The sequence below is a fragment of the Furipterus horrens genome, unplaced genomic scaffold, assembly GCF_987537825.1.
Source record: "Furipterus horrens unplaced genomic scaffold, mFurHor1.1.pri manual_scaffold_6, whole genome shotgun sequence".
Classification (NCBI taxonomy): domain Eukaryota; kingdom Metazoa; phylum Chordata; class Mammalia; order Chiroptera; family Furipteridae; genus Furipterus; species Furipterus horrens.
In genome coordinates, this window is record NW_028327176.1 from 168,071,873 (window position 1) to 168,097,476 (window position 25,604).

At 36.3% G+C, this 25,604-nt stretch overlaps 1 protein-coding gene across 2 annotated transcripts in view; it reads right to left on the bottom strand.

The window, feature by feature from the left end:
- Positions 1 to 4,860: 4,860 nt before the first annotated feature.
- STX7 (syntaxin 7) overlaps positions 4,861 to 25,604 on the bottom strand; it is a 41,946-nt gene continuing 21,202 nt past the window's right edge. The window contains exons 3-10 of one of the 2 annotated variants that reach the window (XM_090279854.1): positions 17,541 to 17,610; positions 15,530 to 15,623; positions 14,044 to 14,181; positions 13,191 to 13,243; positions 12,566 to 12,662; positions 11,271 to 11,343; positions 8,766 to 8,848; positions 4,861 to 6,152 (exon numbers count right to left, since the gene is read on the bottom strand). In XM_090279854.1, coding sequence (XP_090135980.1) covers positions 6,063 to 6,152; positions 8,766 to 8,848; positions 11,271 to 11,343; positions 12,566 to 12,662; positions 13,191 to 13,243; positions 14,044 to 14,181; positions 15,530 to 15,623; positions 17,541 to 17,610 — 698 coding nt within the window. In that variant the 3' untranslated portion in view covers positions 4,861 to 6,062. Of the gene's footprint in view, positions 6,153 to 8,765; positions 8,849 to 11,270; positions 11,344 to 12,565; positions 12,663 to 13,190; positions 13,244 to 14,043; positions 14,182 to 15,529; positions 15,624 to 16,012; positions 16,076 to 17,540; positions 17,611 to 25,604 lie in introns of those variants that run through there. The other variant, XM_090279855.1, reaches the window with a different exon arrangement.

Below are 25,604 nucleotides of genomic sequence, written 5' to 3' on the forward strand. Positions count from 1 at the left end.
TTAATACTCATGTCATTTCAAAGGAAAGTATTGGTCAGTTGTTTCCATTCCTGTCTTGACACAAGTTTAATACAAAATAGAAAACTTTTAAATTACTAAGAAAAATGTTTAATCGTAGATCAGGAAAAGATACAGAGATAACAGGATAGCCCTAATTTAGAATATCCTTTTGCATTCAAGATAGGTTAATTTAAATGATACATAATGGTTGTCTTACTAAATTTTGGTATTTAGCCCACCACAAAATGATAATTAAATGTTAAAATTTTGGTAACCTTTGGGGAAATTTAAAACATTAAATTTGGCACTGGAAAGAGGTTGGGTGTGCTCAAGTACATTGAACCACCTTCAAATGAAATTAAGATGACTTTAACACTAGGTTTGGAAAACATTTAAATATAATATTCTCCACTGAATTATAATTTGGCTTTTTCTTTCTAGAATCCATATTGACAGAAGGATCAGCTTTGACCTGAAAGCTTTTCATGATCAGGCCTCCAGCTATGCAAGTTACTAAAAGCTTGTATCTTTACTCTTGGGTTAAATGCCTAGTTTCTAGAGATGTAAACTGGGCTCTCTTTATCCTGGTCTGACTTCGTGTTTCAGATCTACCACTTAACAGCTGATATAAAACTCAGAAGACATTTTAAGTTAAAACTGGTATCAGTAAATCTTTGTTGAGACGTAAATGACTGCATTTCTAAGTTTTCCACCAATGCTAATAGGTTTTGGACTTAGCAACTACTGTCAAACAGTACTTACAGTAAACACTTAAAAATTTGTACTTTGGGTTTGCCAAAGTGGGAATTAAGGCCCTTTCAAGTTTATTTAAAGACTCAGTTCAGTTCTAGCAGACTCCCTCTAAAACAAGTAGGGGTGTTATGCCTGTAACAACTGCACAGGAAATCTGGTTTTGCATTCCGCCACTTGCATTTTAAGCAGAAATGCCATCACTACACAAAACCTACAGGAATCCCACTCTGAGTAATTAAGTGACCAACCTCTTAAAAACCTGCCAGAAGCAACAGTGTCTATAAAAAAATCTATTTAGTGTGTCAGTTATTTAGTTCTATTTCTGCATTTAAAATGGATTATTTGAAGAAAAGTAAGATATTACACAATTTTCATGTTAACCAAATGATTGCCAAAACCAAGGATTAAGATGGACACTTTGACATAGTATGTGATTTAAAAAAATGTGTTAAATGAGCCGTTGAGAGTGTGTTCTTTATTCCCTTTGATTAAAAAAAAAATTGCTAAGGGATAGGATAGGGTTAAAATAAACACATTTTAAAGAGCATTTTGCCAGGAGCATTCATAATGCATTGGCTTTAAGAGCATTCTAAAACATATATAGGTTCCAAATTCCCTTGGATCTTTCCCTTATTCCCAATGCTTTGCTCTCTATGGGGAGCAATAATTTTGCGAAAGTTCTATAAATGTCAGTCCTGCCTGTTAGGAAACTGTAGGTCTGAATCCAGATACTGCCACCAAAAGAAGGAAGGTTCCTTTTTGGAGACATTGTATACAAATTACTTTACAAATTAGTAGGTACTCTTTAGAAAACTATCAATTTTCTAGCAGTCTGTTAATGGAGCAAAGAAAACGAAATTCAGTTACTTGGTAAGTGGGGACTAGGATAATGAGGAAGCCAGTTCATAAGAGCGAATGGTCCCCAATCCTCAGGTGCCAGGTGGTCTGAAGAGTGATGAATCCATCCCCACATGTGCCTTTCTTCTCCCACTTTCCGTTTTCTTTCTTTCTTACACATTAAGTACTTTTTGCACGCTGAATGCTGAAAGGTAAGCTTCTGAGGGCAGGGACCGTATACACTTTTGGGTCACTCTTATACCCTCTGCGCCCAGGAAGGTAGCAGTCTGGCAAGAAGTGCCAAATTAAGTCAACAAATATTTACCGAGGAACTACGGAGAGGGAAACCACTAGGTGCTTGAGCCCCACTGTGATTTATATATATATAATCTGGTTGGAAACATTGACATATTATTTAGAAGCAATGCTTCTAAATTTTTTTTTTTCATCAAAAATCCCCTAATGGAAGGCAAGAAAATTCTGTGAGGCTTCATGTAGTTTACGGTCGTTCTGCATTTCAGTGTTCCACTGTTGTGCTGGGCAGTCTGTCGTCACCTCCTGTACCCTCCTTCTGAGGTGTTTGTTCTCAGAATTGGAGGGAAGCCAGAAACTACATTTCCTAGACTCTCCTTCACCTTCTGGTTCTAAGTCAGAGGGGACCAATGAGAGGTGTTCCCATGAGATCGGGAAGACAGAAAAGGAGAGGCCCCAGTGTAGGTAGGCAGCAAATACGGGCTTCACAGCAGCTTCAAGATCTTTTGCAGGTCACCTGCTTTGGTGCTATCAATAGCCAGGTAGGCTAGTGGCAGCCCCTTGAGACCCCCTACCGTTACTGCTACAAGCTGAGGAGGCCCAATCTTCCAATGTTTCAAGATCCAGTGACTTTGGGCCCACTCCTAGGATCTGCCCTGGCTTCTGCTGCACACCCTCCTTCCCCTGCCTGCCCTTCTGAGGTTGGCGGAAGCTTCTACGTCTGCCTATTGAACCCGATTTCGCTGACATCAAGTGGCTGTCCTCTTAACTGAACCCTGATAGGAATGTTAAAATAGTTTAACTTAGCATAAGGGAAAACAAGCTTTCTTCGTGTCTTGTTACCTTAGTGAATGAGATACTGCTTCACTGTCAATGTAATGATACTTTGGGAAACCCAGCTGAAATAAAATGACCCTGGGTGGTTACATCCAAGCAATTTCTTTATGACTTCTGTGTTACACTCCTAAATATGTGGGAAAAATGGTTTTCTCTTCATTGATTTATGAACTATGATGAGACAGTTGTTAAGTAGAGCTGTCAAGCATTTTGTAAAAGAGCTGGTACCACGTACATGTTTCAGCTCCTGTCGGTGTACATTTTACTTAGTTCCTTGCTCAAATCTTATGGTAAGACCTCTAAAGAGGTCTGAGATGCACAGGCCAGATTTGTTTTTCAATCATGAAAACATACAACTTTGTTTTTTGTTTAAGGAAAAGATGCTTGATGATGTTATTTACCACTGATGAGGAATTTCCGTCACATTTAAATGAACTAAAAATGTCACTCAGCTCATAACTTACCCCAATAACTCTCTTCATCTCATTCTGAAGCAATCTGGTCACCTGTAAAAACCAGTCAATTTTGCCTTTCAAAAAAATAAATGCTGAATAAGTTCCCCTTGTGAATTGTTCTTTATTGTTAAAGGATGGACAAGGACTTCATACAGGTTTTATCTTTTATTATAACATTCTTTCTTTCTACATAAAGAAACAAAAATGACACCAACTAGAAAAATGCCTCTGAACTTTCCTTCATAAACTACAGACTAATTTTATGGAGTATGAAATCTTCAAAAGTCATTTTTCTCATTATAAATTTGTCTAAAAAGATTGGTATTAAAACTTTTTTTGCGTAGAAAATTTGACCAATTTTTGCAAAAGCAGTGAAGACCCCGAAGGACCCAGGGGCCACCTTTCCAAGGAGCAGCACAGATGTTGCCACTCGGAAGCGGGCATCCTCAATGGGCCTGACTCCAGATGCTGTGTCCATGGTTTGCTGTTATAGAACGAGTTTCATCTGCCCATATCTACATATGTTTTTGGAGTTGATCCCATGTCCACTAAAAAAACAAGCTGTGTTATGTTGAAATGACACCAGTTACTCTTTCATCATCAATCACTGTGGAAAACCAAAAATTTTCATATTTAATGACCAATACAACGGCCAAAGATCTCATGCTATGCTGTCTTCAGTTTGAGTAAAGAAGCTGATTAATCTCAGTCTGAGTCATTCAAGCATGTCTTTAGAGTACCCTAAAATGACCACTATGTGTCATGTGATAAGGAAACTTCAGTTTGAGACTCAGTTTGCCTCAGACAGGTTCAGATATGTTGGTGGTCATTAAAACAACTCTTATTTTCTACAGTGTAAGCTTTGCCACTTTTCAAATGATTCTAAAACTAACCTAAAGGAAAAGTCCAGAATTTAAATAATTGGCTACTATACTGGTTTTCATTTCATTTTTTCTAATCAAGACTATTCTTTGTGTTCCAAATATTTTGGGCAAATTTCTCCTTCAAAATTAATTATTCTTAAAAGAATGCAAGCCATTAAAGTTCCTGTTTTTAGTCATTGATCTGTGTCCCAGTTAAAATCATTTATAAATTATTACACTTTAAGTAACAGTGCTCAAATTGTGCCAAAAAAATTAAGTGCCTTTGCTGTTATTGGGAACTTACCATAAAATAAATAGAAGTAAATGTATTTACCTTTATAACATTTATCAAGTACAACTGTGGCAAAAAAAATTGAAGTGATTTCTGAAAGCCATTGGGACTTTTACAGCCATAAGACTGGCCCACGACATTAAACAGCACGTTTCTCTGCATTTACAAAGAAAAAACATGATCGAGAAAGCCTGATGGGCTCACACTGACTTCAGAACAGGTGGAAACTGTACAGGTTCTCCTCCCTGCATCCCCCTTCCCGTCCACTAAAGCCAGCTGATGCAGGTAAACACAAAGTCTCTGAGTTTCTCATCACTTACAAAAAAGTTTTCTACAGTCTCTTTTATAGAAAAACAAATGAGTTTTACTGTCATGCAAAACAGCTTCTACCTATTAGTGGCAAAACGTTTTGAGACTGGCAAAATAAAAACCGAGTAACCCGGTACTCCAGAAAGATGGAGACGGAACGCCTGCTGCTGGGACTTCGGGTGGCGTGGTAGCCAAAGTGTGAGGTAAGTGTCAAGTGTCGGTCTCACAGAAGCAGAGTCCTCATGAAATAAAACTCTCCAGATACTTTTAAAATCATGTTTATTTTGATTGCAAATGCACAATTTTGTTAGTTACTTAATGTTTTATATGTTCCCATTTGAAGTTCATAGCTTGCCGTGTAAAACGTTGCCTTCGGTATCAAACTGCTGTATAAGAACATTACAAAATACAAACTATAAACTAAGATAATCCTCTTTACAGTATTCAGATTAGTACATTAAAACAAAATTGACATAAAAAGGCAAGTGAGTGAATTGGCAAACATCTGATTGATTTCTTTTTTAATGAAGGATGGTACAAAATTGTACTCAAGGTAAACACAAAATTTTAAGTATTGGATACTGAAAAACAATAATTGTGGCACAGTTACCTCCCCAATAACTTTGACCTAAGGATACAAGTGTAACCATTATTCTACAGGGTGTAAGGAAAGATAATTAATTTCCATTATAATAGCTGTGGAAATACACAGTAGAATAACAGGTGGGGATCTTTAGAATTCTAACACAATAAATATTGATTCGTCATATCTCCATCCAAATCACGTTAAACATTTATAGTGACTACACATTCCCCAGTCAATGTCAGATTTAAACAAGAGCCATTGTAAAAACAATCTATCCTTAGTATTTTACTAGGCAATCTACAGCAAATGCTTAATATATACACATCCGGTATGTGAAATATAGTAGGAAATTATTCACTAATTTCACTCAGGGTAATCAGGGTCTTAAGAGACGATAGTGCTGGAATGAACCAGAAAAGGAAGTTGACATAAACACATATGTTAATTTTTTTAAGTTATTAACAATATTTCCTCTGCTGGCTCTAATCAAAATGAAGAAATTTATAATGAAGTAACACAAATCTGGGTGCATGTTACAGATGCCCACGGAAAATACATACACCTTTAAATTTATTAATTCCCCAAACTAAGTCAACTGGATAAATAAATTACAAGTGAAAGACAGATAATGTGGGCAAAAACTAAATTGTTAGATTTAAAAGTATGAAAGTTATGCCAGCAGTGATATTTAGAAAAACCTGCAGCATTAGAAAATATGCAATTTAATACAAAGGAAACTTCCCCCCAAATAAAAATAAAAGTATGGGAACCACCCTTAATGCAATAGCTTTAAAATAATAATTAAAAAAACCATGATTACAGGAACCTTCCTGCATAATTTAGATTAACGTAGTGCAACAGTGCGCTCCTTTACAATTTTAGCTTTTCACACCCAATATGATACCAATAATTACAACTCCGATGACAAGAAGAGAAATGATGATGCACAGGGTTTTTCTGGATTTGCGCTGCAGATGCAAAAATAAAAATATGTTTACAAATGTAGTGAAGCACCTTCATAGCAACTGAAAATCATTTCGTTCATTTCTACAGTAAAATCAATAGTGATTTACTGCCCTGCATTTTTCTTTCTTCTTAAAAATCTCTTCAGTACATATGGGACTACTTTTTTCAACAATATTCATGTTAACAGTACAATTCAAGGGGTAATTATTCAACTTCTGTTGGTAATTTTTCTGAGGCAGAAGACACAGAAAAATAAAAGTTACTGCAACAGACTGAGGTCACCTATGTATGAAAACAAAGAACAGCTTGAAAGCTTATACATTTTAAAATTTTCATCAGAAAGTTGTTCTTCAAATTGCCAGTTAGAAAAAATAGTCACGAGTATTTAAAGCACAGCATAGGGAATATAGTCAATAATATTGTAATACATATGTATGGTGTCAAATGGGCACTAGACATTGTGGGTAATTGCTTCGTAAGGTATATAAACATCTAATCACTCTGTTGTACACCTGAAACTAACATAATTTTGTATGTCAACTTTAATTGAAAAATCTATTTTTAAAGCTGTTCTTCAAGAGGAGTTCTCTGTAAATATCAGCAAGTGTAAGTGGCAATTTTCCCCAAGGTTAATTTATTAGTTAAAAAAAAAATCATTCTCATTCTTTAATATTAATGAAAATTGCATTCAAAATCTCAACATACTAACAAAAAACAAAGAGGCAAAAAAATTAAGATACAGTAATTTAAAATATAAAGGTTAAGAATCTGTTCTGTTCTTCAATGCTAGCCCAGGTGCAGTTTTCTATATTTAATGGCTTGTGTATCTCACAGCAACAGGCAGGAATCCTTTTTCTTACAGAGAAAAAAAATTTGTAAATTTACTTTGTGTCAACCAGACATACCGTTAAATTTATAAAAAGATACATTTCTAACTCTGAAGTTACCCTAAAAACCATGAATACTTTTAATATTCTGCATGTTCACCTAATATTTCAACTGAATACTCCTTATATATAAAACACAATTCCTCTAAAGTTTCAGTACCATGCTTTTGTATTTGCCCCAGACCGCACTGGGTTGCCACAGACATATGTATGGGTAATGCACCTTTATGAAGAGCCGTGGGTATTCCACTACCGTATAGCTGTTACCTGGGGACCCCTCCCTAAGGTGGGGTAGTGAGGTCCTTGGGTTGCTGCAGTGATAAGAGCATTTATCACCTTCCTTTATGCTTTATACCCAACCTATTTAGAAGCACCGTACTTTGCAAAGGCATGAGGTTATTATCAAGACTTTCAAAAGCGACCCTTTCCCCATCACTGCAAGGCCTCCAGAGTTACGAACAAGGGCAGCTCCAGTTTCAGAGGTGCAGCTTGGGCAGGTGTATTTCTTTTCCCCAGAGCGGCTGCAGGCTTCCCCTTCCATGAGGAAGAGGAAAAGTAAAACTTGTGTATATCTACATTCTCCAAAATCCAGAAGCAAAACAAAATAATATGTAAGCCCAGTCATGATGAATTCTGCTAAACACTATGTTTGAGCAGTTATAACTGTTGGCATTTACAGATTACTGTGTGTGTGTGCGTGTGTGTGTGCGCTCAACTATTGTGAATGATACAGTCTATGACATAACAACATTAATTCCACAGAGGTGCATATTGGAGTCACATGCACAGACACGGTAAACATGAGTTACCCCATCAGTGACTATGACCTGCTGTAACTCAGCATTCTCTACAGAGCTTCATTGTTCTCTACGTATCACTGAATATGCAGTGATCTGTCCAGTGAAAACATGGCCTTGAAATCAAAGGGAACTTTTACGGTGAGAAAAGTGAAAAGCAACTGAAAATATCTAAGGTGGTGCAAATCTTAGATATTTTATAAGGCAACAAGGTCTGAGAAAATAATTGTGAACAACAACAAAAAAAATGGACTTTTAAAAGGGAAGTCAAATCCTAAGGTAGAATTTAGTGGTTTCCAAAAAGCCTGGCCTTATCCCTTTTGAACATCAAAGGTCTACATATTAAACAATAGCTCAATAGTTCATGGTCCTAATATTCATTTGGTACTTTACACATACTTTTTATTTGACACATACATACGGACTCCTTATATTAACCTGATTTACTTAAGAAATCAATTTATTCCTAGTGAAGGGTTTGCCAAATGCTGACAGAATCACTAACAGTCAAGGACACTCCAAGCTAATATGATTTCCATAGGAACTGAAGAGATCGCTCTAGGACAAAACTCCTTGCCTCCGTGTCACTGACAAAAAAGGGGAGAAAAAGTAGAAGGGAACAGTGAAACACAGAGACTATCAAAGAGGTTTCTGGGTTGGAGTGTCACAGCAACTCAGAGGTTGTCAGGAAAGCCTGGGGTTCCCCACTGCGCCCCTCAGCACTCTAGACACTGAAGTTCCTAGCCCCGTGGGTCACCATTCTGGTTCAGTCCTTGAAATAATCAAGCTAAATCCAGTTTTACACCAACTGGCATATTTCTGACCTGTCTTCCATGGGATTATGAACTTCAACATCTCTGGCCACTTCAAACCTGATTACACACACAGTTAAAGTCTGAGATACAAGACAATTTATTACAGTTAATATTACCTGATAGTCTGATGCCCTTGACAGTTGCTGGTTTGCTTGCTGAACGTGCACCTCTGCATTTTCAACGTTTGCTTCTATACTGTCTTTAAATAAAACACACACAGAGACACAGCTGTTAAACTTGCGCTGATGCGACAGTGACAGAGCTGCACAGATCACTGAATTTCCTTCAAGGTCAGATTAAACACGTTCATTATTCAAAGGTTAATATTACTAGGTAAACTTTTATTTAGGTCATTTAGGGTGAATACAGAGGACAAAAAGCCATTGTTGGCTGACCTACTTCTGTGGGGACACCCAGCCCTCCCTGGGGGCCTACACGGCCCTCTCACTAGGGCCTGGAGCAGCTGAGGCTCTGCCGCGTGCAGCCGCTGGCTGTTTTGAGACCGAGCTTCAGTCTCAGCTCGGGTTTAAAGCTCGTGCTGCCCGAGTCCTCCACCCGTGCAGACGCAGACATCTGTGCGTCTCGGTCTTTTCCTCTCTTGCCTCGAATACATTTTAGTCCCTGACTCACTGGTGTTTTCTTCAGTCCTTTTCCTGCTATCCAGATTGGCCACTTGGATTTCTTACTGATGACCTGACAGCCTGGCCCCTTGGTTCCTCAAGGACACAGTTTTCAAAGACTTCGCCTGTCACCCTTTCTCAGCCACTCGCTCCCATGATCCTATCACAAACCTGGTCATTACAAATAACTGCAGCATCTCCATACTCTGTTTCACGTCTCCCCCTCTGGTCACCTCCCGCTCACTAACACCTCAACTTCACAGGTCCGGGCACATTTCCCCTGCCCTCCTTACCTAGCGTGGATACCATGGGACATCACTTATCGTTGCTTTCTTACATTTATCCTCAGCTCCCTTTACTCCCACGACAATGGCCCAACCTGCCCCATGAAGTCGAACGTGGGTGCAAAAAGGTATAACCTATGCTGACTTCCTTCACTTTTATTTGTGACCGCCACGCAAACCCACCTCACTTCCCTGACTCCTGGAGACTATGGCATACTTTCTCCATTTCCCTCAAACTTTTCATGCCTCCACATGTACCGTCCTTCTTGGCCAGTGACCTTAATGCTAGATCACTGAGAGAACAGAATATTAGGAGACAGTCCCCTCTTCTCCTTTGGCCCTACTCACAGCTACAGGCGACAACACACCTGTTCCTGACATCTCTCCAGTGCACAGTAAAGGAGGAACTGTCCATGCTTCCATCTGTGCACTTCATCCCCTTCCTGTCACCTAACTCAAAACCTCAGCCCCTGTGACTTCTGACACCATCTCCACCTTCCTCTTGCTCTCGGCACTCACTAAAGATGTTGGCACACTTCTCTGCCTGGAAGGCCTTTGCCCCCATAGCAAATAACTATTTTACTTTTTAATTGTCTCTCTTCTTCAATTAGATTATAATATCTATAAAGTCAGGGTGTTTAATCTGTTGCTTAATTTTATTTTATTTATTTTTATTTTTTTTTATTTTTTGTTTTTCAATTACAGTTGTCCCCTTTTCCCCCAATTTCTCTCCCCCACCCAACCCACCCCCTCTCCCGCAATCATATCCCTCCCCGTTGTCCATGTCCATGAGTCATTTATACGGGTTCTTTGACTAAACCCTTCCCTTACTTATCCCCCTTCTCTGCCTCCCCCCTCCCCTGTATGTTGCTTAATTTTAGCTGAATCCCCCAAATGCCTTGATTTGTGCCTGGATACAGTAGGCTCTCAATAAATATTTGTTGGATGCATAAATGGTTTACAAAATTTTATCCAGTGATGTACTCAGGTGAGAGAAGAGTCTAAGTAAATGGACAATAGTTATATTAAACTATAGGCTCAAGTGTTTCAACTGAACTAAATTCAGAAAACATATTAAACATATCCTTAGATATATATATATCTTCATATTTCAAAATTATAAAAATAATCAGGATCCTGATCAGTGCTGATAATTACACCTTAAATGAATCCCTATTATATTTAAAACTTAAAGGGAGCCTTAGTCACTGGTTTAAGAATTTGAAAAAAAGAATTCTGAGCATTTAAGTAATACTGCTAAATTAATCTATATCAAAAAGCTATTAGAACAAATGATGGAACAAATAGCTACCTATTCCCGCTCATCTAAAAGGCAAGATAGCACACACAGTTTAAATAGCACAATTTTCCCTAAAAGTCCTTATTTTGATGAGAATTAAGTTGGGAAAAGACTAAAATCAGAGGTCCTGCCTGGTCTGAATGGAGTTAGATGGTGCCTCCCATGATCTCAGCAGGTGGCCCTGATTAGATTTGAGTATTCTGAAATAAATGAGGCTGGTCATTTCAATCACTAGGAGCCAAAAACGAAATCTGGTTTAGATAATGACAAGGGTAATGTTTTGTCTCCTGTAGACTTATGTTTTTGATTCCAGAGGAAACAACAGAGAGGAAGCAGTTACTCTTGCTTGAGAAGTAACTACAGGTAAATTGCATGTAGCTTGCTTACACCTCATGAAATCTAATCCACAGTGCTTACCTATCACATCTCCTTGCTCATGAATCATCATTCCCAAATCTTTAAATATTTCATTAATATCCATAATATCAGCCTAAGAGAAAAAGGCACATATTATTATTATCAGAAATTCAATCCCCAATCCACAGAAGGGGAAAATAAAAAATACCTCAAAGCCACCATATATAGAGACTTAATACATAAGTTTTAGAAATATCAGCAGAGTATTTAAGTATAAGCAATCCCAAGTAAGTAGAGCTTGAGTAACAGTAACCAGTTCTCTAAAACAGGTTTGTGACATTAAAAATACCAAGCAAGGCAGGATGGAAGTGAAGGGTCTATATTAGGAAAGGGCTATGGTCACTAAGCTTGTTAAATCACCTGATTTGTTTGTTATCACAAACATTAGTTTTGCTATTTCCTCACCATGGATGAAACATTTCTGTTATGATGTATTCCTGGTAAAAATGTATACATCAATTTGATAACTTAAAAAAATAAAACATTAAGTGTAAATTTAAAGTATCACATTAATAAATTTGAATATGCAATGGAACAGTGATGGACAAAAGTGTTATAAAATTACTTTACCTCAATATATAATAACTATCATTTTGTCCAATTAAAGAGGGAAGTTAAAATACTTTATTTAGGAGGGGTGGTACCATTTACATACTCATCCTGTGTCTTACGTTTCCCCATCTGTGATGTGGCAATGATAATGTCACAGTTGACCACTTCACAGAGGTTTTATGAGAACTAAACGAGACAATGAACATGCAGAGCTTATCACATAGTAATCAGCACATGGACACCCTCAATAAACCGGCTATTGTTAGCTATTAGTAGCCCACCTTCTAGGGAACAGGCAGGTGCCATAAGAACTAAGGCTTTAGGTTTCTTTGATGTCATAAACATACCAAAGAGAAATAAAATACTTTTAGAGCCCTTGTAAAAGTTATTACTCATGCAGGTAAGATGTGTATCATATGCCACAGAAGCCATCCAGACTCCCTGAACAGACATTTATCTCTATACTGCTGTTTTTCTCAATGCTAAAGTCACCTGAGATAACAGAATTAAAAATAAAAAAGTTAGCATGGAATAAAGTATCTTCTCTCACCCAGCACAAATTCTAAAGAGATTTTTTTTTTTAAGAAAGGAATCATTCTAATTTCTGTGAGAAACGCCACCAAATTGATATATTTACTTAATTTCCCTCCTCGACCCCTCTCCCAGCGTTAGCTAAGCATCTTGAGGACAAATTCACGAAGAACAGAGCAGCAGTCCCACTCTACAATCAATGTAAAGCTTACTTCAAGTTGCTTAATAGAAGACTCTCTCTCATGAATAAGGCGGAGGTCATCCTCTGTAATTTCGTCATCCTGCACTTGCATTTGAGATTGAGTTTGGCTAATACAAAGGATACAAAAAAAAGAAAAGACTGTATTAAAACAATAGGACTTCGTTCTTATTTAATAAATACTAAATGGAATACCTTTTCAAAGTCAGAGAATTGCTCAAATTCTAAGAATATAAGAAAAATATTAATCAAATCTTACTCATACTTAATTTCACTGACACTATTTTTTAGTTATGATTTAATTATTGGAAGCTATATTTGGCAGGTGGGTATTTCTTGTTGATTGACTTAAACTCACACAAGTGAATAATCTATATTAAATAACAAGCAATAATATTTATTTGGACAAATAATTATGAAGTATTATTCCTATACTGGAACATTTTAATATATTTATGTATTTTATAATAAATACTGACAATTTTTTTTTCAAATTCATTATTTGTTTCCTATATAAGTAACTTAGGATAGTCATGATGTAATATACTGAATGCTTTAATTCTGTTCTAGGGACCATAATGTATAAAATGTATTTGAATAAGTATCTTTTGATCTGTATAATGTTTTATACTTCTTACCTTTCCCATGATACAAGGTTCCTTTCTTTTGAGCTCTCCTCAGGAAAACCACCCTGAATAATTTAGTAATAGATTAGATTGAGAAGGGACAATAAAAAACACACAACAATCGTAATTCCCCTTATAATAATCTTGTCCAATTTACATGTGCATGTGAATGTAAGTGTAGAGGAAAAAAATAATTTTTTTGTTCTAATATTTTAGGTCAAATTCTTAAGTAATAATGAAATTATATCCTAAGATGACAAGGATGGCATTCATTAAATATTCCCAAGAGCCATATAATAAATTATTTAATTAAAATATAACATAGACTTGGAAACTCTACATTAAGGAATAAGAAAACAAATTGTGATAGTTTCTGAGGGAGTTTTAGACTAAGTCAAAATTCCACTCTAAATTATCTTTTCACTTATTTTCTCTAGGTTATATTTCTCCAAGTGAATATTCTTCAATATTTGTAAAATATATTCAGTCTGTTCATTTCCATCTTCATACAACCCAGGAGTAGAGTGCTCCCTACACTAGCATGAACACTAAGTAGCAGCTTCAAGTTCAAGTAAATGTGGGAACATTACTAAGGATTTGATCCCTAACCTTTTCTGATAAAATATTTCTATATTTTTTAATATAATCTTCAATCTTTTGTCCCATGACATGGACAAACTAACCACAGTAATACATAACTATCATCCTTCTTAAAAACTGACCAGAAACACTTGAAAATTACTCAAATACTGATTTCCAAGATATTCCCAGATCTTTATGACTTAAAAAACATGCCAATGTCATCTTTTAAGGGATTCCTATAGGTTATTATGTTCATTTCTACAATGCCTGTTTAAATACTTACAGATACTCTGGAACTGGCTCTCACTCGAGCAACAAACTCTTTCTCTTTCTCAGCAGCTTGCCTCTGGACCTTCTGAAAGTTTGTCAGTGATGCTGTGAACTCAGCCACTAAGCGATCCTTCTGGATTTTCCTTTGACGCTAGAGCAAAGGGGAATAAAAACCTACTAGAATCAAGCTGTGAAATTCTACAAAATTTGCAAAAGTAGTTTCACCATGAGCTGGCCCTTTATTTAATTTTGAAATTATTACTCACTCTCCAATTATAGGGCCTTTCTGATAGACTTTCAATAAACATTTTGACAATATGTTCTAATACTGTATAAAATTACCTTGAGGCAAAAAGCCCATAGTGCTGAATTTCTCATCTCAAATATACTATTATAGTTGTCCTAATTTTTCCCCCTTGGTCCCCATCCACCTGGTATCCCCTCTTCCCTCCAGCAATACACCCCTTAGTTCATGTCCATGGGTCGTGCATATAAGTTCTTTGGCTTCTCCATTTCCTTTACTATTCTTAACATGCCCCTGTCTATTGTACCTATCAATTATGCTTCTTAATCCCTGCACCTTTTCCCCTATTCTCCCTCTTCCCCCTCCCCACTGATAACTCTCCCTACGATTTCCATATCTATGATTCTGTTCCTGTTCTAGTGGTTTGTTTAGTTTGTTTTTGTTTTTTAGATTCAGTTGTTGATAGCTGGGAGTTGTTGTCATTTTACTGTTCATAGTTTAAAATGGCAAAGGCTAAAGATAAAGAGAGAATCTTAAAAACTGCAAGAAGAGTTACCTACAAAGGGGTTCCCATAAGACTATCAGCTGATTTCTCAAAAGAAACTCTTTGCAGGCAAGAAGGGACTGTCAAGAAGTATTCAAAGTGATAAAAAACAAGGATCTATAACCAACATTACTCTATACAGCAAAGCTCTCATTTAGAATGGAAAGGCAGATATAGTGTTTCCCAGACAAGGTAAAGTTAAAGTTCATTATCACCAAGCCATTATTATATGAAATGCTGAAGGGACTTATTTAAGAAAAAGAAGATCAAAACTGGGGTACTTTATCTTAAAGTAGTTCTTCTTTTTTCTGGGGGTGGGGGTGGGGGTGATAAAACCTTGCCCTCTTACCTATGTAATAATGTCCACTAAGTAAGAGAAGAAATAAATATGTGCCCCTAGGAAACCTCACATCTTAATGAGTTTGCATGTTCCATGAAGTCACTTCTGGAAGGCCAGGAAACAATTACACAGGAGGCATTTTCTGAGCACTTACTTAATTATGGGTCAGAGCAAATGCATGGAAATAATTTTTGCTTTATTGAACCACAGGATATTACCTGGGTGATTAAATATAGTTTTGTGTTCTGTGAACTAATCTCAAATAGAATTTCCCCCTAATTTTCTTTCTAGCATAACATTTCAAAGATATGATAATACATTTGATTCCCTTTACATTCAATACATCAACAATGTGTTTTAAAGTTTGATACCTGTTCATTGGGGGTGGTGGGCAGAGATCCAAACTCTTTAATGTACTTATCTGTTTCTTTGGCAAGTTGGTTAGTATACTGCTGCTTCTGTTGCCTAAAATGAGAAAATACACAATATACAGAAAGAACTAATATATTTCCCTAAGCTACAAGTCTGTCACTTGAGTCAAACCTGATGAATAGTTTTATAAAAATCACTATTTTACAGACTGGCTCCAAATTTCTCTATGAAAATAAATTTCTCAGCTTCTATTCTTTGACAAATATTGAGCAAATATTACATGGAAAGGTAATATTTCAGTGCAGGTAACCAAACTTTGAGAGGTAAATATCAGTAGCCATTTAGTAGGAACATGATTCAAGCCAACTCAAGATCATGAGATGTCTGATGTTTGAGATATTGGGGTGTGGGAGCCTTTGCTCTGCATCCCACACTTGGGAGGTCATTAATAAGTAAAGAGGATTTGTCACCTTGAACTTTACCTCATTCTCAGGTACTTCTAGCCTCTCATATTTCTCTACCTTGGCATTTATATTGTAATGATACTTAAAAAGAAAAAAGGGGGAAGAGGTAGTAAGTACTAGTACAAATCTACTATTATTTAAGTTCACTTTAGAAACAAAAAATAGTATTTTTCTGTGGATAAAGAACACAATTAAAGAAGTAAATTATATCAGTATCTACATCTATCTTGCTAGCTAGCTATAAAGTAAAAAGTAAGATTTCTAACTAAAGAACGTAACACTGAAAAAAGCTTGTATTCATATGATGTTTTGTAAACTGCAACATTAGTACCCCTCAGATGTATTATCTCTCATTTTAAACACATATTAGTCACACTTAGGATCCTTTAAAATAATGATACTACAAGAGTATATTTAAATATAGATATCTGTATTTATATCTATTTCCTGAGTATGCTATTTTTAATGTCTTTTTAAATCTTTAGAAAAAGTAATATAATTAAAATTAAAATTCTAAAATGAACACTTTAATGATGTCTACATATTCAGAATCTCCACTATTAACCTCAGCAAAATATTCTAGCTATTAAGAATTATGTATTTCTATTTTATTTTATTTTAATAAATGATGGTTTATTATTTAGATTTGGGCATTTTTACCACCCTGACATCTATACACAAAAGTACAATATAAATTATAAATAACTATAAATTCTTCAATTCTTCAAATTGTGCTTCATAAAAAATATGAATGATTATTACCTATCTTTTAATTTCTTCCTTCCAAATCTAATGTTGTTTGGCATATCACTTATTATGTATATGTTACTTGAAATTTGTAGCTGTAACTGCATTGAACTAAGATTTAAAACTTAGGATCAGAATGATGTTGGGCAAATCATCAAACCGCCAACAGACATATTTTCCTTATAAGCAAAATGAAAATAGTTCTTTTGATTTACCTCACTCCAATTTTATTAGTTTCAGATGAGAAAATGTATAAAAACACTTTTTAAAATCTTTAACATCACAAATTATTATTGCTGTTTTTCTAATGGCATACTGATTTAGTAAAACATGTATTATATAACTTTATTGTAACATTTTTTAAAAAACAGACTTATGCTTTCTGAAATTTAAGTATGTAGATATAATCTTTTGGAGAACAGTTCCTATTGGATATGCATTTGATCTAAACCAAATAAAAATCTGGCCACTGTAGCTACAGGAAGTAAATCATACACACAAAGAAGCTTAGCGGACCATTTTTCAAAAGCCACCGAAAGCAACCTACTTAAAAAGTATAACAGAAATAACTGAAGGAGTTCTCCTTTGAGAGAGTAAGCCAGATCTTTAAAAAACAAATATCTGCCTACTTTGGACAGGAAAAAACTTACACAAACCCTTGTTAAAAATAAGAGAGCCGAAATACCTTATAAGTTTTCCATTCTTTTCTCCAGCAAACGTAACACAACACATTGTCAAAAAAATGTTATTTTTCCTGTTTTTTTCTTTCTTTTTTAAAAAAAATTAAATAAATACTTACAGTTGTTGCCTCAATTCAGGTGAATCTTGAGGTGTTCCAAGCTGATTCAGAGTCCTCTGTATTTCCACAGCTATTATGATGGAAAATAAATGTGTAATTGTTACAGATGTTAGGGCAACAGAAAATGAGTTAGAAATTAATATAAGCAATTTGACGGTTAGAAAATGATAAAATGATAGAAAAGTAAAGATAAATATAGAAAACAGTTGAAAAGAGAAATAAATTGTTTATTTAAATCTAATTAGCGATAATGAATTAATTTTCAAGAAGTTGTGTGGGGGCATTAACATATGAAATTGCACTTATGATCCAAAAGTATTATATTCTTCCATCTCCCATCAGAACATTTAGCAGAATGGCACATACACTTTTACTTAAAAATTGTGAGCAAAATAATTGTAACAACTGCATAATTCACTGAAATATATAGTAAATGAATTATAGTTAATAAACAAGGAAGGAATAAGAGAATTCAGAAAATTCATTTTCCAAGTATCTCTGCAATAAGTGATTCAAACAAGGATCATCAAAGAGGCTAAATCCACAGGATATTCACAGGACCTCACATTATCACCACATAGATCACATTTAATTATAAAAGAGCTAACTTCATCATAGATAAATTTGTCCCTTAAGACAAATAATCAAACTTAGCACCATCAATGGTACAAACTAGCACTAATAAGGTCAAAATATGACCTATGTATTTTCCTTGCTAAAATATTTAACCCTTAAGTAATCATAAGAAAGAAGCAGACCAATCTAGATTGTGGGACAATCTACAAACCACCTGGCCTGAAATTAAAATGTCAATGTTACTCAAGGAAAACAATTAAAAACAGGGGAGCTTTCTAAATTAAAAAACAGAAAAGCCCCAAATAATAAAACATACACAAGGTAATATGATTTTTTACTGGTTTCTAAATTAGAAAAAAGAATGCTATAAAAAATGATGGGGACAACTGAAGAATTTGAATTTAAAATTTTAATATGGAGAGAGAGATATGAAATAAATGTTAAAAATGTCAATAACTGGCCCTAACCACTGTGACTCAGCTGGTTGGATGTTGGCCTGCCAAGCAAAAGGTTACTGGTTTGGTTCTTGGTCACAGCACATGCCTGCCTGGCTTATGGGTTCAGTCCCCAGTCGGGATGCATACAAGAAGCAACCGATCAATGTTTCTCTCTGACATCTCTCTCTCTCTCTCTCTCTCTCTCTCTCTCTCTCTCTCTCTCTCTCTCCACTCCTTCCCTTATATCTGAAATAAATAATAAGTAAATTCTTCTAAAAAATATTAACAATAGATGAACCCAGGTGAAGGATATATAAAAAGTTCATTGTACTATACTTTTAGTTTTCTGAAGGTTTAAAATACGTAAAAATAAGGAGTTTAAAATTCATGCTAAGCTTAAGGACCACTGAAACTGAAAACAAAAGGCTCTTTACAACAGGGGAAGGTTCCATAGTGTTATTTATGCCTGTGTGTACACAAATAAAACGCCAAGTATAAAAAAGTTGAAAATCCATCTCAAGGTAAGGGATTTTCGTATTTTCATATTTTCAAGAACTAGAGTAAACTAATTCAACCTACGTGTTCTTTTCATTAAAAATAAATGGTTTACTTATATAGCTTAAATGCTTTTAAATAGTCATTATTTATTTATGGAACCAAGGGAATGATGGTATTCCAAAACAAAGGATAACTTTTGTTCACTGAGGATGGTGTAGACAACACTGCTTTCAAATCAAAGCTGAAAAAGATAAATACTGAAGAGCAATCATACAGCATACAGCTATTGTTAACCATTCAGCTAGTATCAAAGGAATCTCTCCTTGCCTTTATTTTGACAGATTTATCTTTTATAGGGTGGAGAATTCTTATTTGCTGTTTATAACTTAGGGCTGCTTGCAATTAGTTATATATATTTTCTTTTTGACCTCAACAGATTTTCTTGGACTATTTTAGAAGGTTTAAAGCTTTTATTTTTTTACAATAAAGTATGTTGATTAGATTAACTGAAGTGTAGACCTCTACAGGATAAAAGTAGGCATTTATCTCAACTTTAACGGTTCTTGCTTTCTTTAGAGGGTTCTTGTTTTTTAAAAAGTCATATTAAGTGAGAAAAAATAAATTGTTTAATAAAAGGATACCAGGGAAAGTCACTAACCATCTGGGCGTTCCAGCACCCTATCTTTGCTCATATAGCAAAATAAATCTGTAATAAATTATTAATTTAAACATTAAAAGTTGAAACCATCAAACTGCAACATAATACTATAAAATATATTTATTACATGATCTTATTTATGATCTTGGAGTGAAGTATAAAATATTATCTAAGTATGACACAAAAATACAAACCATGAAGGAAAATATAACAAACTGAAAAAACACAAAAATTTTTAAATGTTATATAACAAATATATACCTATGTTAAAATATATATAAATAATATGTTTGTGTGTATACATGAGAGAAAATATCTGTAGCATATGATGAACAAAGGGATTAGTATCCCTAATATTAAAAAACAAACTCTTAAAACTTGGTAATAAAAAAATAGCCCAAGAAAAAAGGGACAAAAGATATTATCTTGAAATTACAATAAGCAAATAAACATGTAAGAAATTCAACTTCATTGATAATCAATTTTTCACATTCAGAGTGGTAAAAATCAAGAAAAATAAGCAGGTAAGAATAACGATCAAACGTCTTAAAAACAAAAGATAAAGACATATATAAGAAAGAAGAAACAACAGCTATATCATATGAGGAGCCAGAAATAACTGAGAAAAGGTCAGACAAGCTCGGATAAAAATGGGCCAAACACAGGAACTTTGGTAATGATCACTGAAAAAAATGAATAGGAAAAAAAAAAATTCACAAGTATACTAATCCTCTAAAGGATAAATAACTTTAATGCATGAAGGCTATATAAAATTATTTAGCCATTAAGAACAATTAAATTGAAAGTACATGATTCGTACCAGAACGCGGTACACCTGAAACTAACACAGAATAATACTGAATGCAAGCTGTAATTGGGGGAAAAAAAATAAAGCTGTCACTCACTCATCAAAGAAGGGAGAGAAAGAAAGAGAATTAAGTTGAACTACTTGTGATAAGACCAGTGGGAGCCTAAATCTACCAAATGGTTATTCCCCTTCCCCCCCCCCCCCCAAGCAGATATAGTCAAGAGCCCCAGTTTTCATCCTTTCTAAGGGTTTTAGGGAAAGGAAGAACTAATTGGAAGCCCCTGGGGGCTCAGCACTCTAACAAAGCAGTAAGCCTCGAACAACTCCTATTCCTGTCACATTGCTCAGAAATGCCACCAAAAACCTGACACACTGAGAGAAGTGACCCCTCTCCTATTCCCATTTAACTGGCCTGTCTGGAGGATGCAGAAGAGAGACTCGTGATGGCTAGCTGGCAGAAGCCTGTTCAGATAGTGACTCCAACTGAAACGCTCTTCAAAATGTGATCATTACTAGAACAAATCATCACAATCTCTGGCACCTTGTATAAACCTACTGATATGATAAGTACACTTTGCTCTATCCTAAAAAAACAAACAAGAAAACAAAACAAAACAGAAAACACGAGAAGAAGTTTGCTTTCAAATTGTCAGAAGAGTAGTGAGCCTTAATAGTTTTATCTTGGTTTATATATGCTCATATCTGTGTAGCAGAAGCCGGCTTTCCAGAATGTTGGTCATCTTCTCCTGCAGGGCAGTTCACTAATCCAACACATTGCTTAGATCTGCTTTTAGAATCAGAAAAGCAAGAAGCAACACATCTTTAGGGGTCCTGGAAAGATGTTGCTATGCCAGCAGGTAGAAGATAAATTCCATGAAAATATGAGGCCCTCAGTAAATAATCTTGGTCCCTTAATCTGTCTAGATTTTTGACATATGTTTGCAAAGTAAATGACAAACTCCTTTTTTTCTAAGCCTCAGTACTAACAAGGAACAGTGCTTGGTGAGAATCATGCTGCTCTAACCCATTTTACCGAATGCCCCAAGAGGTCGCCAGCTCTGGCTTCAACTCCACAAAAGAAAAAGCTATGCAGCTAGTTCAGGTGGAGTGCAAGCAGTTCTACCATGTGGCTTTAATGACCCAGTTGATCCAACGGTAACTCAAGTGCCTGTGTATTATCAGGAGGCTGTATTAAACCTTCCCAAGACTCAACAGAAAAAAACAAAAACAATAAGCAAGCAAAAAAACAAAAAACCCATTGGAGTCCCTTCGAATCTTGAGGCAAAATCGTGCTCTCTTTGGCAAATCCATGTTGTCCCTTTGAGGAATAGTTCTGATCTTGTTACGAAGTCCTGGATTAAAAGTAAACAATGGTATGCTAGGTAACCAAGTGACCTGAGCTGTCCACTCTACATTAGGTGTGATGCAGCTTCAGCAACCACCAAAAGTAAGTATGTGCTATGGTGCCATTCTTGGAGGTACCAGCCAGTCACCCAGTGGCAATGTGATTATACCCTTTCCACCCTAGTAAAGGCAGAATTTTATATTCACTGAAATAGTAGCACTGCAGATCACCCCAAGACTCTTCCAGCTTCCCTATCCATATAGTCATAGTCATGGTATTCCACACACTAGTGCTTCCAAGCAAGGTATTCACTTTACAGAGAAAAAAAAAAAATAACAGATTTTTAAGGACAATGGGATTCATTGCTCTGCTGTACTCCATTATTTAGAACCCATTGGGCTTCTTTCTAGAATGTTTAACGGCCTGTTGAAGGCTCACTGATGGTGTCCCCTGGGAGACAGTATCTTGGAAAGCTGTCCTACAGGTCCTTTATGCTCTCAAAGGACAACTTCAGGGTGCTGTTTCATCCACAGCCAGAAGGAAAATTCAGATTTGGGAACTAAGGGGTGAAACTGAAGAGAAATGTTTCACATTTATGCCAAATTACCCATCAGCAAATTTTCTGCCATCTCTGGAGGTGACTTAGAGGCAATATCCAAGCCACCTTGGATATTGTCTTCACCTGAGTAGGGGCTGAGGTTGCATCTGCCCATCTGGTGCCAGGAGAGTATAATGTTATCGACTGAGGTAATTACTAATGGGGAGTAAGGCTTTGCCAACTCATACCAGTGTGAGAGGGAGAACTAACTAAAGCTAGGAGAGCAGCTGGAGGGAGCTAATTGTGCCATCTTTAATCATAAAAGTTGCAGGTAGCATGTGAGCAGGAGCAAAGGGGACCCTAGTTTGAAAGTCTAGGTTACTCCAAAGAGCCAAGATGTTGAATGAAAACATAGGAATATGGAATGACTTCTCAAGCAGAAAAGTATTAATACAAACTGCACCCTTGTTTCCAGCTGTAAAGAGGCAATTAAGGACAAAAAAAAAAAAAGAGAAAGAGGGAGAGACATTTCTAGGTAGATATCAAACAGGACGATGACAGGGAAAAACTGACAACCATTCCTACTTTCTCCCACATCAGGTCTAACGGATTTCATTTCATTATCTAGCCTGGGGTATTGTAAATTTATGGAGTAGTCATATTTAATTTTAAGTGGCATATGTCTGAATTTAATGAAAATTCTTGAAATATGAAAATTAAGGAACAAATTCTTTACATAACCATAAACAGATTTTTGAAGAACAATTTAGCTAATAATCCTAGAGGTAGGATTAAATCAAGATGCACATTTGCAAGAGTACAATGAACAAATTATTTTAACATTATTCACAATTTGGAACTATTTGCACTATTACTTCTAGAGGTGACTTAAGAGAATATATTAAACTTTTTCATAAAATCAAGAACACTATTTCCTATACATCAAAAAATAAAAATAAAAGAAGTGTCTTGCTATTTCCTCAAAACCAAAACTTTCTGAATCTTCATAGCTTCACCATTGAGGACCATCATTATGTTCCCCATGGATCTGATGCCATCTAGTGGATTACTTAAAAAGTGCTTCATAGTAAAAAATATTTTTGGGGTGGATCGTCATAAAACTGTAGGCAGCAGTTGGTATCAAAGGCTATGTAATGTGACAACCTGTCAGTGCTCACCGGGGACGGGGAGGGCGCTGTCTGACCACTGAGAGTGGCAGGCTGTGGGGGTGCCCTGGGCCTGCCCTATTAGGCACACAAGAACACCTTCAAAGACTTGTCTCCAGAAAACTGAGAACAGAATACAGCTATCTTCTCTTTCAGCACAAAACATCACTGTTGCTCAACTCAGAATAACTCAGAGATGTAATAGCCAGTAAAAAGAAGAAAAAAAAAGGTAAAATCCTTGGACAAGTGACTTTAAGATTCTGACTCAGTCTCACCCACATCACTCTGAGGATGAAGAGGTTTTAACGCTGACCAGGAAGCAGCCTGATTTGGAAATCTGACCTCTGTTCTTCCTGGCTGCTGACTTTGGCCAATTTACCTACTCTCTCCAAGCTATAATTGCCTCAAGAGTCAAAACGAGAAAAAAATCACTTCCTTCTCAGTTACAATGAACGTCGACTGAGAACAATGCCTGTAAGCACCTTGTACTGGATATAGTAAGAACTCAATAAGTGAGAGCTAACAGTGTAAACTGGTTTATGTTTTTCTCCTGAAGTCAGAAATGAACCACAAGAATATTCTTACTAACATAACTAGCTAATGTGAGCCATGTTTTAGGGGGTTGGGGGCACTAACACTTAATTTCTGATATAAGAATTTTAGAGATGATAAATATCAATCGACACACGATAGTTTTAGCCCATATTTAGGAGGAAATAGCTACCCAACAAGTATCTAGCAGTGATATGATTGAAATGCAACTAGAAAAAAACAAGTAAATGTTAAAAGAAACAAACCCTGTTTTAGACTCAACTCTTTCCTCACCTATCAAACCCTCTACCTGTTATAAACAGTGGTTTGGAGTATTACAGGAGGAGATGATATATATGAAAACTAGTAAGCTGACTACAATTCGAGAATCATGAGGTTAGGTTCACTAAAAGGTAAAAGGTGCAGGGGACAGTGTATCACAAGAAAATACTGTATCAGCTAGTTGAAAATAAGTATAAACATAAAAAAGGTTAAAAAAAAAGTCAGGTGGACTTCATCTATCTCATATGTCATGAAAAACCAAGAAAAGTGTACAGTAACTCTAAAAAGCACATCGCAAGTGGAGAAACTCCCTAGAGAATCTGGAAGAAAGCTATTAAAATAATTATGGGCTTTTTTCCAACAGGCTATCTCATGCTCTGTCTTGTGACCCGAACAGGGAGCTTATATCTTCTTTGTGGGAAAAAGAACTGACACAGATTGTGGAGAGAAGGGTTGGCGAGAAAGAGGAAGGATCTTCCAAGGACTGGTCTTGGATGGACAAGCGCCGCCAGGGGCCAAGCCCATCGGTTGCAGCGCTCCCCTTCCCAGCACCTGGAGGCATGTCCTGCTTCCACGGGGCAACCTCTAACTTAGAGCCATTTAATTTTAAATTTCTCATTGGTTTTCTTCCCAGATACTTCAAAAGTAGAAAGGAATAGAGGTTAACAAAGTGGAAATTTAGGGCATTTAAAATTTTTGCAGGTTAATAGAGTTAAACCTGAAGGCACGGTTCTTAAAAATAAAGTACGAAAACATGTCATGTGGCAACTGATATGCAAACAATACTTCAGATTTCTAAGATGGCCAGAACACGGCAAGCCCGCTCTCAGCAAAGGCATTCAGTCCTCACATTGTATCACATGGGCCTGTGTAGTTAACCTGCTCTGAGAGCCCAGGACGAGGAGGAACAGAGGCCCAGAGGAGGCTGTGGGCCCTGGAGAGGGTGACTTGTGTAAGCAGCAAACAGGGGTGTGCGAGCCAGCTCCAAACCTGCCTCCAGCCCTGGCTGGGATGGCTCAGTGGATTGAGCACTGACCTGTGATCCAAAGGGTCACCGGTTCGGTTCCCAGTAGGGGTGCATGCCTGGGCTGCAGGCTGGGTCCCCACTTGGAGGGGTACGAGAAGCAATCACACATGGATGTTTTTCTCGCCCTCTTTCTCCCTTCCTTCCCCTCTCTCTGAAAATAAATAAAATCTTTTTAAAAAACCCCAAAAACAAAAAAAA